The sequence below is a fragment of the Helianthus annuus genome, chromosome 17 (genome assembly GCF_002127325.2).
Source record: "Helianthus annuus cultivar XRQ/B chromosome 17, HanXRQr2.0-SUNRISE, whole genome shotgun sequence".
NCBI lineage: Eukaryota > Viridiplantae > Streptophyta > Magnoliopsida > Asterales > Asteraceae > Helianthus > Helianthus annuus.
In genome coordinates, this window is record NC_035449.2 from 8,613,043 (window position 1) to 8,627,893 (window position 14,851).

The window sequence follows — 14,851 nt, forward strand, 5'->3', positions numbered from 1 at the left end:
GGGTGTGAAACATGATTTTACTATCTGGGTACGAGATTAGTGATTACTAGTACTTGGCCCGAACCCGGCCCATTGCCATCCATGGTCACAATCCCTATTCCTTCTCTCACGCTGAAATCTTGCAATACTAATAAATGTGTACTTTTAAACGGAAAGATCCTTAAACTTCCAAATGTTTCATCTTCTTCGAAGAAAAAGGTAACTTTTCTGCATGACGGCATGAAACCCTAGCCGAACATACGTATATCATCTCTTTATCTTCATTTTAATTTTCGAACCAACGGTTTCTTGTTTAACAAATCACCATATGTGGATTGTTGAAAGTTTGAAGTGATTGTTGTTATTAGGTTCAGTTTCCGCTAGTAGTTTTATTTTTTAATTTTTTTTTTCAAGGTGATATTGGACTGTATGTGAACAAAAACTATAGGACTTTATGAAAAATATACATCGGTAGTTGTTTTTTTTCCAAAATTGTTGGTTAATAGTTATCTAATATCGAAAACTTTAAAGTATAGTTGATTTTTTCAACATTTGTTTCACCACTGTAAATTGCAGCTTTTGGAATCAAAATTAGAGAGGGCATGAGATGATGATATTGATATTGGTTTAGCAATCAATACCAGTATACCTTATTGAAACCGGTGCTTTGTATCAAGATAGAGTGGGAAGAGATATGGGTGATAGAAAGAGGGTGAATGTAGAAGGAGATCGGCTAAGCAGCTTGCCGGATGATCTTATCCATAAAATCCTCTCTTTTGTTGGCATCAAGCTGGCTGTAGAAACCAGTGTTTTGTCATCCAGATGGAGGTATATCTGGACTTCGATGCCCTGTCTCAATTTCTCAACTAAAGATTTTCATACGTTGCCCAAGTTCTCCACATTTGTTAAACATGTTTTGTTGGGCCGTAATAATCAAATAGAAGTGGCTTCGGTTGAGCTCACCTTTCGTGGAAAGGTTAGCCAACCGTTTGTTGGAAGAATTTTGAACTATGTCCTCTCCCACAACGTCCCACAGCTTAGCATTACTTTCCTGCCTGGGAAGAAGATCGAATTCCCTCTTTCTCGGGTTAGTTCTCGGTCTCTCAAGCATCTCACTATGACCGGGCATTCTTTCAAACATTCCATCACAACCACACCTCATTGGGAGATGCTAGCTTTAGAAACACTGTATATTCATTGCCTCACATTGTATGAAGGCGATAATACTGACGAGCGTATTAGTCTATTCTCCAACTGTGCAAGCTTGAAGAATCTCACCATAAAGAAATGCATCATGGCGGGTGGATTGTATAGTTTCAATATATATCATCCTGGATTAACTAGTCTTACACTTGAAGATGGTTTTACGCGTGTCAATGTGGATACGCCTCAACTCAAGAATCTCACTATAAAACAATGGCAAGGGGTGCATCTTGTAGGTCCCTATCCGGTGGATGACGAACCTAAACCTTGTTATACAAACCTACTAGCGAGTGCGGAATCCAAGCTAGCAAGCAAACCGAGTTAGTAGCAAGTAGAGAAACAAACATACAAGTTCACCGATTAACACAACTTGTATTAATGCAATGAGGGTTCGGTTACAAGCTCAATGTTTACAGAAATGTTCTATAAACTCTCAAAGTGTGTGTGTGAGTTTCGGACAGAATGCTCTCAGCCTGTGTGTGTGAATTCTCTCTAACTTTCTGTCTGTCTCCCGAAACTCTACACATGCATGGGTATATATACCCAGCTCATGAAGTCTGGATCGAAGGATCCGATAGATGCTCCGAAGGATCATCTATCGATCACAAGTTGTTCGAATGATCAGCATTGACCTCGAAGGATCATCCTTCGAGGTCTAATCAGTCGAACCATATCTTTCGTGCACCTCGAAGGATCAACAGTATCCTTCGAGGAACTATCCTTCGATCAGAACATCTTTCAATATACAAACTGTTGTCCAAGTCAAACCGGAGGATGGTTGACTTGGTCAACTTACAACATAAATCAGGACACCGTTACATACAGACCGAATACAGACAAAGTACAGACACAAGTGCACCAACAAACTCCCCCTTGGCTGTAGCTTTGTCTTTATCTTCCATAGTAGTAGACTCGTCTCGAACTTCGACGGTCTTTGGTCTTCGAGTTCTCAAACTCTGATGTCCTTTCACGTCTTCAAAGTCGGAGGATCTTCAAAGTCTTCACGTCTTGAAAGTAGAGAGTGTATCAACAAACTACCCGTATCATGTAGGAAGTGTGTTGACAAACTCCCCCTTAACATAAGCTCCCCCTTGAGTTATGCTCGTGAAAAGACTTTATCTTTATGAAGTGAGATCCTTGTGGTGTTGATGATGGCCAGCGGCAACTCGATCATCTTCATCTTTTGAGCGCCTTCTCATCGTGTCTTCATTCCAATGCTTGTCATCGACCATGTTCTCCTAGCCTTCAGAATCTGCACATGCAAGAAATCTAAACGCATAATGAGAACAACTGCTTGGAATATAGTATAAACAAATGACACACGAATGACCATGTCATAATCAAACACCGTCCGACAGTTTGAAAGTTTAATAAATTTGTCAATTTTAGTTTTTAACTTTCAAACATGCAAATTTTTGACCGTTTATGAAGGTTTAGTCAGTTCGGTTTTCAGTCAGGTTTCAGGTAACGAAGACTTGAGCTCCAACATCGTACGATCGAAAATAAAGTAGAAAGAAAATCTTTTTGGCTTTTATAAAGTTTATATTAAAACACTCCTAAAATCTTTTTGGTATTTTTGAAATTAAAAGACAACAATTTAAAATCCTTTGAGTGTTATCAAACGACATCACCGCTAATGTCGTGCTGATATGCACCAAACGACGAAACTGTTTTAAAAGAAAAACAATAAAGGTTAAGCAGTAAATAAATAAATATATACAAACATTCTTTTTGCGAGTTTCGAGGGTAAGAGAATCATATCAGTGTACGGTCATGCCAAAACACTCTTGTTGTTCAGTTAGTTAATATTAAGATAAACATCCTATAACAATTATCGGTATTGTTGTCCACTTAAGCTCAACTTATCAGATGTAATCATGTCGAGGGGATACATTAAGGTATGATTTATACTTACCGACCGGTGTTCATCCACATCACGACACATTCCCGTATCAAGGTATGCACGAGAGTTCATCTTACCGGTGAGTATACCGATTATCATCTGTTTGACCGTATAAAATGTGAGACACTCACTTATTTTGTTTTGAAAACAAGCCCTATGTGATAGAATCACTTACTGATGAGGAACTTGATTTTCATATGCATGAGGGCACAGGTGTAAGTCCGTGAACAGGTCAGTACTTCCGTACAGCAGAGAGACGAACTTGACACCCGGATAAATGTGATATTTTATCACTTATTTGATTTGGACATGTGATTGTTTATCACTTATTGAGGTCGAATGCAGTATGTATTATGTACACGTATGTATAGTATCATGGAAGATCTAGACTTGCGTCCCCGTTATTTTTCGGTAAAAGATACAACCATGATACCCAGATGATAAGCAGCATAAAGACCGAATATCTCAGAACCTCGGCAATCTATCAAACGAAATTTCGGTACTAAGACCATATGCCAATGAGTGGTTCCCACCTGATCTTCAGTCAGTTAAGTTTATATCACCCTGCACACTTTAAAATGATTGTGAGCCTACCGATACATCTTATATAGAGCTGCTTATCGTTTTTCATTTAAGGTTTAAAGAGGTTTGGATAGACCACTGGTGTACTATCATTTTCTCTTTTGCTCGCCAGGAAACTCATTTTTGTTTTTCTATTGTTTTTGTGTTTTTGAATTTTTCGATGTTTTTGGATTTTCAGATTTTTGGATTTACTCCCCCTAAAATCAATAAACTAAGACAAATTTAAAACACAAAGGTATTTACAAAAATGATTTTCCGATGTTGGTTTTACTCTTGCTTGACCTTAATGCCATTTACCAATAATAAAAAGTCAAATCTTGATTTGTCAAAAGCTTTGGTAAATAAGTCGGCACGTTGGTCATCGGTGTGGACCTTCACAACATCGATTAGCCTTTTCTCAAAGCAATCACGTATGAAGTGATATTTGATTTCGATGTGTTTGGTCTTTGAGTGCTGCACAGGATTTCTAGTGATATCTAAAGCAGCAGAATTATCAACGTAAATAGGAGTAGTTAGGAATTCAAAACCGTAGTCCCGCATTTGTTGTTGGATCCAAAGAACTTGGGAGCAACAACTTGAGGCAGCAATGTATTCAGCTTCGCATGTTGATGTAGCAACACACGTCTGCTTCTTGCACTGCCATGTAACTAGGCGATTTCCTAAAAACTGACATCCAGCCGTTGTGGATTTACCGTCGATTTTGCATCCGCCAAAATCAGAATCACTGAAAGCTACCAATTCAAAGTTATTATCCCTAGGGTACCACAAGCCGGTGTCAGGGTACGCCTTTAAATAACGAAAAATCCTTTTAACAGCAGCAAGATGTGAGGCCTTCGGATTAACTTGATATCTGGAAAGCAGGCACGTTGGGTACATTATATCTGGTCTTGATGCTGTGAGGTACATAAGAGAACCGATCATAGCGCGATAGATTGAAGGGCTGACAGCTTCTCCCTTCAAGTCTGGAGTAATTCCGTGATTAGTTGGCAATGGGGTACCAATGGGCGTTGCATCAGACATCTGGAACCGGCTCAAGATGTCACCAACATATTTAGTCTGATGGATGAATATCCCCGACTCTGTTTGTTGTACTTGTAGGCCCAAGAAGAAGGTCATTTCCCCCATAGCACTCATCTCGAATTTATCCTGCATAATGCGCTCGAATTCCCTACACAAGACATCATTAGTAGAACCAAAAATAATGTCATCAACGTATACCTGTACCAGAAGAAGATCTCCATCTTGTTCTTTGATGAAAAGAGTACAGTCGATAAGACCTCTACGAAAACCGTTCTCCAGCAGATAGTGAGATAAGGTTGCATACCAAGCTCGCGGTGCTTGATGAAGACCATAAAGAGCTTTGTTGAGCAACCAAACCCGATCGGGATGAATAGGATCTTCAAAACCTGGAGGCTGTTCGACGTACACCTCTTCTTCAACCACACCGTGTAAAAATGCACTTTTCACGTCCATCTGATAAACCTTGAATCCTTTGAAGGACGCATAGGCTAGAAAGATTCGAATTGCTTCGAGACGTGCAACAGGTGCATAGACTTCGTTGTAGTCGATCCCTTCAATCTGACGAAAACCCTGAACGACTAAACGAGCTTTGTTTCGGATAACAACTCCGCGGTCATCCTTTTTGCATTTGAAAACCCAACGGGTACCAATCTTCTTATACCCAGCAGGTTTCTCTACTAGTTTCCAGACACCCAGCTTCTGGAATTGTTGCAGTTCTTCCTGCATTGCTTCAACCCAAGCGCTATCTTTCAAGGCTTCTTTCCACGTTCTTGGTTCTTCTTGTGAGACATAACACGCGAAGGACCAATCGTTTTGTTGCCCGGATTCTCGAATAGCTGCATACAAGCCTGCATTGTTGTTGTTTCGCAACATGTTTCTTGTTTGAACGCCACTTTGCACATTTCCAATGATGTTTTGTTGAGGATGGGTATTATGAATCCTTGTTTCTGGATTATCTGGAACTGGAACATTTATACCCAGATTGTTGAGATTAAGATCAACAACCAATTCAAGACCCGGAATTGACGAAGAGGATGATGCAGTAGCCTCAGCTGTTCTATGGGCATCTACTGGAGGAGTACCCTCTGAATTACCATGAACTGCTGTTGTAGGAGCTTCCTGATCTGCATCTAGAAATTCATCATCCTCTGAAGATTCGTTCAATTCGTTTGCATCATGAAAATCCTCATTGTTGAGAGTATTGTTGTTCACCGAAGAAGATGGTTCTTGATTCACAAGAATTGGACGAACCACCGGTGAAACTGTTGCATTGTCACTCTCGAAAAACATCCTAGCCGCAGCATTTTCTTCAACGGCTTCAACATTGATCGAATTGAAAAAGTCATCGTACTCAAACATCCAAGGTTGACCCGGATTTTTGACTGGCAAAGTGTGCCTTTGTACTCTGACCTCAGACCATTCCTCGACCCTTTTAGTCTCTAGATTCCAGACTCGTAAGTTGGGGGTGGCATACCCAAGAAAGTATCCATCAATTGCTCTCGCCCCAAACTTTCCATTAGGATCGATGATTGTGCATGGAGCTCCAAACGGTTCTAGATAAGACAAATCTGGTTTCCGTTTTTGAAGAAGCTCAAAGCAGGTCTTGTTGTGTCTTTTGACTGTAAGGACTCTGTTCAATGTGTAACATGCAGAGGCCACAGCTTCAGTCCAGAATGGAATGGGTAGCTGCGACTCTACCAACATTGTCCTAGCAGTCTCGATCAATGTGCGGTTCTTACGTTCAGCGACACCATTCTGTTGAGGAGTATAAGCTGCACTAAATTCATGAAGAATACCCTTTGAAGTGCAGAACTCCGCCATGGAATGATTCTTAAATTCAGTACCATTGTCGCTACGTATCCGCCTAACCTTCAACTTATACAAATTCTCAATCTGAATGATCAAGTTTTTGATGATGCCAAAGGTTTCACTCTTGTGTGCCATGAACGCAACCCAAGAAAATCTTGAATAATCATCAGTAACCACGAGGCAGTATTGATCACCTCGAATACTCTTGTGCTTGACAGGACCGAATAAATCCATGTGCAAGCGTTCAAGAGGAACTGCCACCGTGTTGATCTTCTTTGTAGGGTGCTTCTTCTTTGTTTGCTTTCCTTTCTGGCACGAAACACAGATGTCTTGAAGATGGAAATTTTTGAGGGGAACACCATTCACCAATTCATTTGAAACCAAATGATTCATTTTGCGTAAGTGAATGTGACCCATTCGTCTGTGCCAAGAGATAGTGTCCTTTTCTGTGGCTTTGGAAACGAAACAAGTTGCTTGTGCAGACGTAGTAATAGCCTGGCTCATGTCAAGGACGTACAAATCATTTATCCTTGGAGCCGACAAGAGAATCCATTCTTTTGGAATTTTGAAGCCGGGTTTCAGCACATAACATCCATTAGCATCAAAGTGTACTGAAAATTTCTTGTCACAAATTTGAGAAACACTAAGAAGATTGTGATCAAGTTGTTGCACAAAATTGATCTTGTCAAAGCTGACAATCCCGTTAGATATCATTCCTTCACCCGTGATATATCCACCTTTATCTCCAGCAAAAGCAACATAACCTCCTCTAATAGATTTAACGTCGTAGAGAAGCTTCATGTCGCCTGTCATGTGCCTGGATGCTCCACTATCAACAATCCAGTGACTACTGATAGTTCCTCCTGAAGCACCCTGCACATGAACTCAAATTATTAGTTGGAGATGGGGACCCAAGCCATTGTGGTCTTGGGTCTTCCATTTTCATCAATGACAATAACTTCTTGTCTTTGATGGTTGGTGAATTGTGATGGTCCCCCGGATTCAACAACCGTTTTTGGTTTCCAAGTCTGTTTGGTTTCACCAGTGTTTTTCTTTAAAATTTTAACTTCTTGATGATTTGAAGTTTTAGAATTGTCTGGTTTTACAACAACAGATTGTTTTTGAACCGCATCGGTTTTAATCGCTTTTTCTATCTTTTTGACCTGTTGGCGTTTCTGTTTCTTTTCCCTTTCTTTTACAAGGCGGGGATCTTGTTTTGTGGAAACAGTTGGCTTACAGTCAGTTTTGCCACGGGGATCATCAACCTTTCCTTTCTGCTTATGAAGATATGGGCAGTTTCTAATAATGTGCCCAATGGTTCCACACTCAAAACATGATCTTCGTTCTACAAACCCCAAAGAATCATGTGATCGTCTAGCCGATGATGTTGAACTTTGTGAACCCGAGGTACTAGGTTTTGAACTGCTTGGTTCATTTCTTTTCTCGACAATAGTTTTCTTGACAAAATCTAAGTTAGATTGGTTTTCAAACTTTTCAATTTTGTCTGTTCCCGTCGATTTCACAAAGTTAACATTCTTCTTCTTCTTTTGGTTTGGCTTCTTGTTAGCTTGAGCCGGTGTTTTACCTTTGGGTTTGGTGTGATTTTGCTGTGTTGGCACTGTTGGTAATTTCTTGTTGCCAAATTGCTTTCGAACTTCAGCCTTTGGGATTGGAGGACACTGTGTGACTGTAACTTTAGGTCCTGCCTTTCCCAAGAACTTACTCGTCGAATTCTCAAAGACTTTGCAGATTAAGGATTGATTAACATTCTTAATGGGAAAATCTTTGTCTGAGTAAATTTTATCATCACCAACTAGAGTGTACAGCAAATTCACACTCTCCGGCTCTTCTGCAGATGAGGACTCAGTTGCAATAGTCTTAGCGGGTTGTACAGGGGGATCACATAGAATGTGATTCTCAAGAGGTATGTCCTCATTTTTGACTACCGCATCAGACTTTGCTGGGACAGTATCATCAGATTCATCATCAGACGAATCAGCATCCTCAATCACAACTGGAGGATCTTGATTCTGTTCAGCACTCACAAATGTATCTGCTGACACACCTGAATCTGAGGATACTTCCTTTTGGTATCCGAGTCCTGCAGCAAACTCCTTAACATCTAGAGGCACAGAAGGTTCAAAGAATACCCTGTCCTCTTCATCAGGCATGGCGTCATAATTATGTCTCACTGGTGGTGGACACTTCTTGTAGCCTATGCATGTGACATCTCTCTTTTCCTTCTGAACGTCAATGATGTGATCTAACACATAGCTAGAACTCAAATAACTGTCTAGTTTGAGTTGGATCGCATCACTTTCGGTTTTCACACAAGCCATCTCTTTTTGCATACTCTCAAGGCGAGATATATACAAATTAATATCAGTTTGTTTTCTTGAAACCATTTTAGTCAGTTCAGTTTTATCCTTCTTTAATGTTTCAATTACTGACTTAAATTCTTTTTCATGGTTTTCATAAAACATGTTGGCTTCTGTGCATTTAGAGAGGTCCACAGTCAACTTCTGATTGTGGATGAATGTCACATCATATTTCTCTTGCAAAGCTTCATGCTTGCTTTGCAAGTCACACCAATCAGCACTCAAGGAACTATGTTTGTCTTGCAAGTCAAACAAACTAGCTTGTAAAGCATCATGTTTGGCTTGCAACTCAGACATGTTTCCTTCCAAATCAGCACACCTAGCATGCAATCTATCACATTCATCACAGTTAATAGCAGTGGGTTCATCGACACATACCTGACTTGATGAACCGTCGACATTAGCCATAAAGGCTGAATGGAGAGAAGACGAAGAGTAAGCAGCCTGATCCACCAGAATAGATCTTCTTTGAGTTTCTGCTACAGCTTCCCCCAAGAGTTCATCAATGTCAATATCATCTGAAACATTAGATGTCTCACCCACATGATCATCACCAGAGTTGGATGATTCTTCATCAACACTCCTGCTATATCCAGAGGAGTCTTCATCTTCAGACGATTCATCACCACTGGCAGAAGATTCTCCACCACTGGTGTGAACTAACTCCTTCACAATCTGAGCAAAACATGCTGTTCCATCAGGAGCATCACCACCCAACTGGATTGACCAGTCACAACCTTCATCCACCTGAACTGCAAGTGCTCGGTTGGTTTGGTTGTTGACAGGCACCAATGTACGATCATTGTTTCTGTTCTGCTGGTTGCCTTGGTTTCTGAAGGGGTTTTGATTCCCGTGCTGGGCTGGCTTTGTGCACTCCCTTTTGAAGTGACCCCGTTCACCACAGTTGAAGCACTTAACAGCTTGCTTATCGAACCCATACTTGGTGTCTCGCTTACTTTCCAAGCTGGTTCTGCCAGTACTTTCCATCCAATCCTTTGCTCTTCTCACAGCACTCGCAAAGGCCCACTTGATGTCCATCAAGTCCATCTCTTCCTTATCAATCTGCCTGTAATCTTCTTGTGTCAGATTAATGTTTCCAATCTGACCTTCTATCAACCCACAGTACGCGCTCACTACAGTGTTAAGCAGCTCCATGTGTTCCTTAGCTACTTCTACACTGATTTTAGAGAAGCTTGACGTGTCGAGCTGTACTGTACTTGACTTTGATTGTTGACCTGCAGCAGATGATGTTCCTCCATAACACGCATATTGAGGTTGTTGAGCAGGAGGAGGAGGAGGTGGTTGTATTGGATTTCCATACAGATCTGTGGTTGGAGGCGGCTTTACAGGAACTTGCACTGGATTGCCATACATATCCGTGCTTGTGACAAACGCCGTTTGAAGTGGAGCATGTGAACCGGCTTTTGCAGATGAAGAAGTGGAGGTGCCATAATACATCTCTGGATTCTGTGGCACTGCAACTCTCTTTGCCTTCAACGTTTCTTCCTGATCCTTGTTCTCCAGAAGCTGCACGAAATCGTTGATATTTGTAGTTTTCAACGTTCCGTTGTACTTCAAGATTTCCAGGAAGTTATTCCATTGAGGAGGCAATGCATCGGCAAACTTCTTTACCACCTCTGTTGGAGTCGTAGTGACTTCAAAGTTGGTCAGCTCAGTAAGCAGGTGATAGAAACGGCTTGTCATATCTCCCAAGGACTCCTTATCCATACATGTGAAGCCATCGAATTCTTTCTTCAGTAGATCTCGTCGTAGTTGACGTGTGGCTTCATTACCTACTCCTCTTGTCTTCAATGCATCCCACAGCTTCTTCGTAGTCTTGAAACTGACGAACTGATGATAAATATCCTTGCTCAGTGCTTGAGTGAGAATAGCGTATGCTTTCTTTTCTAAGTCATACGTCTTCTTTTGATCATCAGGAAGATCGGCAAATGTAGCTGTCGAAGAAGCAGCAACCTCGATAGATTGATCGAATTCCGTAGTGAACCGCAACCACAACTCTGTATTTTGACCAAGAATGTATGTATGGAAACGATCAACCCATCCCGGATATTCATTAAGATGCATCAACTTTGGAGGCCTGTTCAAACTTCCGGTTTCACTTTCGCTTAGTAGAAGACTTTGAATACTCGGAGTTTGATTTGAGACAAACGCCCATTGACCAGCTGGAGTGGCATTTGTTTGTGAGGATGTAGATACCGGAGATTCGGCCCATGATGGAGATTGACTGGTATTCATGTATTTTCCACTGTCTGGAGCCGGATTTCCCCACCAACTCGGATTCATCTTTGACAAGAAAAATAAATTCTATGTCCAAGTCACGAAAGATGATGAGCACCCGAAAGATCACACCCAGTCGAAGGACCCTGGTTCGAAAGATCTTAAAAGAAAACAGAAACTTGTTAGCAATAAACAGACCACACTTCGAAAGATCAAATCTTGTTCGAAGGATCAACAGTGCTCGAAAGATCACTGTTGAATCTCGAACAATGATTTCGAAAGATTCAAGAACTCGAAGGATTCCCCTTTGAAAGATCCTTATCTTTCGAGTTAAATCCTTATCTTTCGGACACCTGTCTTTCGAAAAGATTCCTTTATCGAAAGATATGCTTCGGACTTCGAAGGATGGGTCGAAGGATAACAATCTTTCGAGCCTTCCCTGATCGAAGGATAGTCTTTCGAGGTCGAAGGATATCTTTCGAGAGGTTCTGACACACTGGCACAAAGTGATGGGTTGGTGAAAAGGTGACAGGTTGGTAGGTCAACTTTCGGCAAAAGGAGGTAAGGTCTGACACAGATTTCTACCAACTTTGAAAAGACCTGAAAGTTTACCAAATATGGACAATCTTATCCACACAGTCCGGTGACCGGAATAATTACCGGAGTATGCCGGAAATCACCAAAACACCCAAAAACAAGTTTTTAAGTTACCCAACCCCACTTTAAACACTCCCGGTTAGTTTAGACACGTTTTTACTCAAAGAAAAATGCAAGAAACCAAGTAAAAACAGGTGCAAAACCAAGTGTTTCAACACACCAAAACTTGTAAAAACCCGGTTTTAAACAAGGTAAAGAGCCAAGCTCTGATACCACTTGTAGGTCCCTATCCGGTGGATGACGAACCTAAACCTTGTTATACAAACCTACTAGCGAGTGCGGAATCCAAGCTAGCAAGCAAACCGAGTTAGTAGCAAGTAGAGAAACAAACATACAAGTTCACCGATTAACACAACTTGTATTAATGCAATGAGGGTTCGGTTACAAGCTCAATGTTTACAGAAATGTTCTATAAACTCTCAAAGTGTGTGTGTGAGTTTCGGACAGAATGCTCTCAGCCTGTGTGTGTGAATTCTCTCTAACTTTCTGTCTGTCTCCCGAAACTCTACACATGCATGGGTATATATACCCAGCTCATGAAGTCTGGATCGAAGGATCCGATAGATGGTCCGAAGGATCATCTATCGATCACAAGTTGTTCGAATGATCAGCATTGACCTCGAAGGATCATCCTTCGAGGTCTAATCAGTCGAACCATATCTTTCGTGCACCTCGAAGGATCAACAGTATCCTTCGAGGAACTATCCTTCGATCAGAACATCTTTCAATATACAAACTGTTGTCCAAGTCAAACCGGAGGATGGTTGACTTGGTCAACTTACAACATAAATCAGGACACCGTTACATACAGACCGAATACAGACAAAGTACAGACACAAGTGCACCAACACATCTGATTTCCGCCCCCAATCTTTCCTCTTTGTATTATAAAGATCTATGTTATGATGTTGATGAAGATGACGAAGAAGATGAAGATGAACTTTTGCAGCTTTCTACTGACCTTCTACATTTGGAGAAAGCAAATATATGTATTAACTGTGAATTTGAAGAAAAGGTTGCTGCTCATAAAATTGTGTGTCTGCTTCAACAGCTCCACAGTGTCAAATTTCTTACACTAAATTTGGAAGCTGTCAAGGTATGCTGGTGTTGGTCCTTAATGTTTATCATGCTCGTCTAACAAAGATTTTAAACAATGGAAACATGTATTCTGGAAAATAGACTTTTATATCCATACTTATGATTGTGAGATTGCATTAAATTGTTTTCCATGTTTTACATAATTTTTTTTGGTATTTTTTGCAGCTTCTTTCTTCATACGTGGAACTAATCTCACATCATCCTTCTCCATTTGCCAACTTAAAGAGTTTAAAGATCTATCCGGTTTATGTGACCAGACCAAAAGTAACCATGTCTAATGAAGTCAAAAACTATTTGCTAGGTAGTTCTCCAGATGCTACCCTTACAATGGTTTCACATGAGGTATGTATACCCTGAAGTATATATTTACGTTCTATGTAGATCTCACTTATTGCTTTGTTTACCTTGATGCACTTAATGTGTAATATGTTTTAAAGTGAACCATCAATTTCAACAAGAAAGAGGCATTTAATAAAGGAGCTTTTTATGATACATGGAAACCCTGCAGGAGATTAGAGCTGTAATGAATGTTGCATCAGCACAAAACCTTATTAGAGAATTGGAAGTGCTACTAGATCAGTGGAAAGAATATTGTGAAACAAACACAGCTCCAGTGAAGCAAGATAAGGCACCAATGAAATCCCATTTTCATGAAAGAATGACTTATTGGGAGAATCTGAATGAGCCGTTTCATAAGGGGTATGAGAGTACTCGTGATATAACTTCAGTGTTGCAGAAGCTTGAAGGATTACTGAAAAAGGTACCTAGGTCCCATAGGGCTAAGTTTCAATCAAGGTTTTCTTGTTTACGTGCTGAGGCTGAGACTATCATGGATAATATGATGGATCGTATGAAGATCCAATGTGATAAGAGGCCAAGCCGTTCAATTAATGTCATCTATGATGAACTTGGTATCACTACCGCCTTCATGACAAATTGTAAGTTCTTGATTTCCCATATACTCTCATCAGAATCGGATAATTCCTTTATGTCAATTTGTAAACCTTTAAGTATTTGGTAAATGAAAAGAGTAAGCATAAATATAACAAAAAGTCTTGCTTGATCGGATGCTAAGTTGACTAGTTGCTTTGCCTGATTTCTAGCCAGGACAAGTTTAAAACTTCAAATCCCACCTTCTGCCTTCCATTTATTCTTTTCATAAATTTCCAAGTTACATGACAGTCCTTCAACAACCAAAGGGGTTGTCGTCTAGTAGTATCTAGGTGTGTTGCTAAGGTGTATCTCCTCATGTGGTTGAGGGTTCAAGCCCCTTGCAGTAAGGGTTGGTGGGTGAGTTAGCCACTAATAAGAAACATAACAACCCTTAAACTTAAAGTTTTGATAATGACCAAACAAGCCCTGAAGTTTCATAAAACTTGTATTTTTATCCTTTCCTATATTTCAAGTTTTCTAAAAATAACGTCATTATTGCTTACCATATACTTTTTACAATGATAATAAGGGTTATGAAAAGTGAAAACTGATGATATTATTATTATTATTATCATCACCATCACCATCGGCAGCGATACAATTTTTTCATGGTCATTACAGATATTATAGATTATTGGCTATTATATCATGCAAAATAAAATTATGCATTAATACATTATTTTAAAATCTCGTAGGTACAATTATTTAATCAACTACTTTATTTATGATAGAAGGTTTGAGGTATGCTTGAATTTTTCTGTGACCGGAGATCAAACCAACCTGACCCAATTACACACATACATACCTATATGTCTATATCTCTATAATGAAAGAGATGGATTTAGAATAACTTTTAGGATTAATACGTATTAAAAATGTAAAACTAATTTAAACAAGAAATTTTACATTTTTACCTAACGAAAAGCGCTAACAAATAAATAAATTTGTGTTTTGTTTGTTTTCAGGTTCTCAATTGGACTAGAGCTATAACCCTTAGTTGGATGGTCAAAGCTTTACTTATGTCAAGGATATGTTTTTTGCTGCTACTATA

General features: G+C 40.0%; 1 protein-coding gene across 1 annotated transcript; it reads left to right on the forward strand.

Moving 5' to 3' along the window:
* Window positions 1–673: 673 nt before the first annotated feature.
* Window positions 674–14,782, forward strand: LOC118488787 (F-box protein At1g60400-like). The gene is made up of 5 exons (XM_035986133.1): window positions 674–1,451; window positions 12,687–12,865; window positions 13,033–13,209; window positions 13,376–13,805; window positions 14,766–14,782. The coding sequence occupies exons 1-5, from the start codon at window positions 674–676 to the stop codon at window positions 14,780–14,782; spliced, it is 1,581 nt and encodes a 526-aa protein (XP_035842026.1).
* Window positions 14,783–14,851: the final 69 nt, after the last annotated feature.

Coding starts and splice junctions, on each gene's coding strand:
- LOC118488787 (XM_035986133.1), top strand. CDS start 674: ATGGGTGATAGAAAGAGGGTGAATGTAGAAGGAGATCGGCTAAGCAGC. Junction 1,452..12,686: donor GGATGACGAACCTAAACCTT/GTTATACAAACC, acceptor ATGTTGATGAAG/ATGACGAAGAAGATGAAGAT. Junction 13,210..13,375: donor TTACAATGGTTTCACATGAG/GTATGTATACCC, acceptor GAAACCCTGCAG/GAGATTAGAGCTGTAATGAA.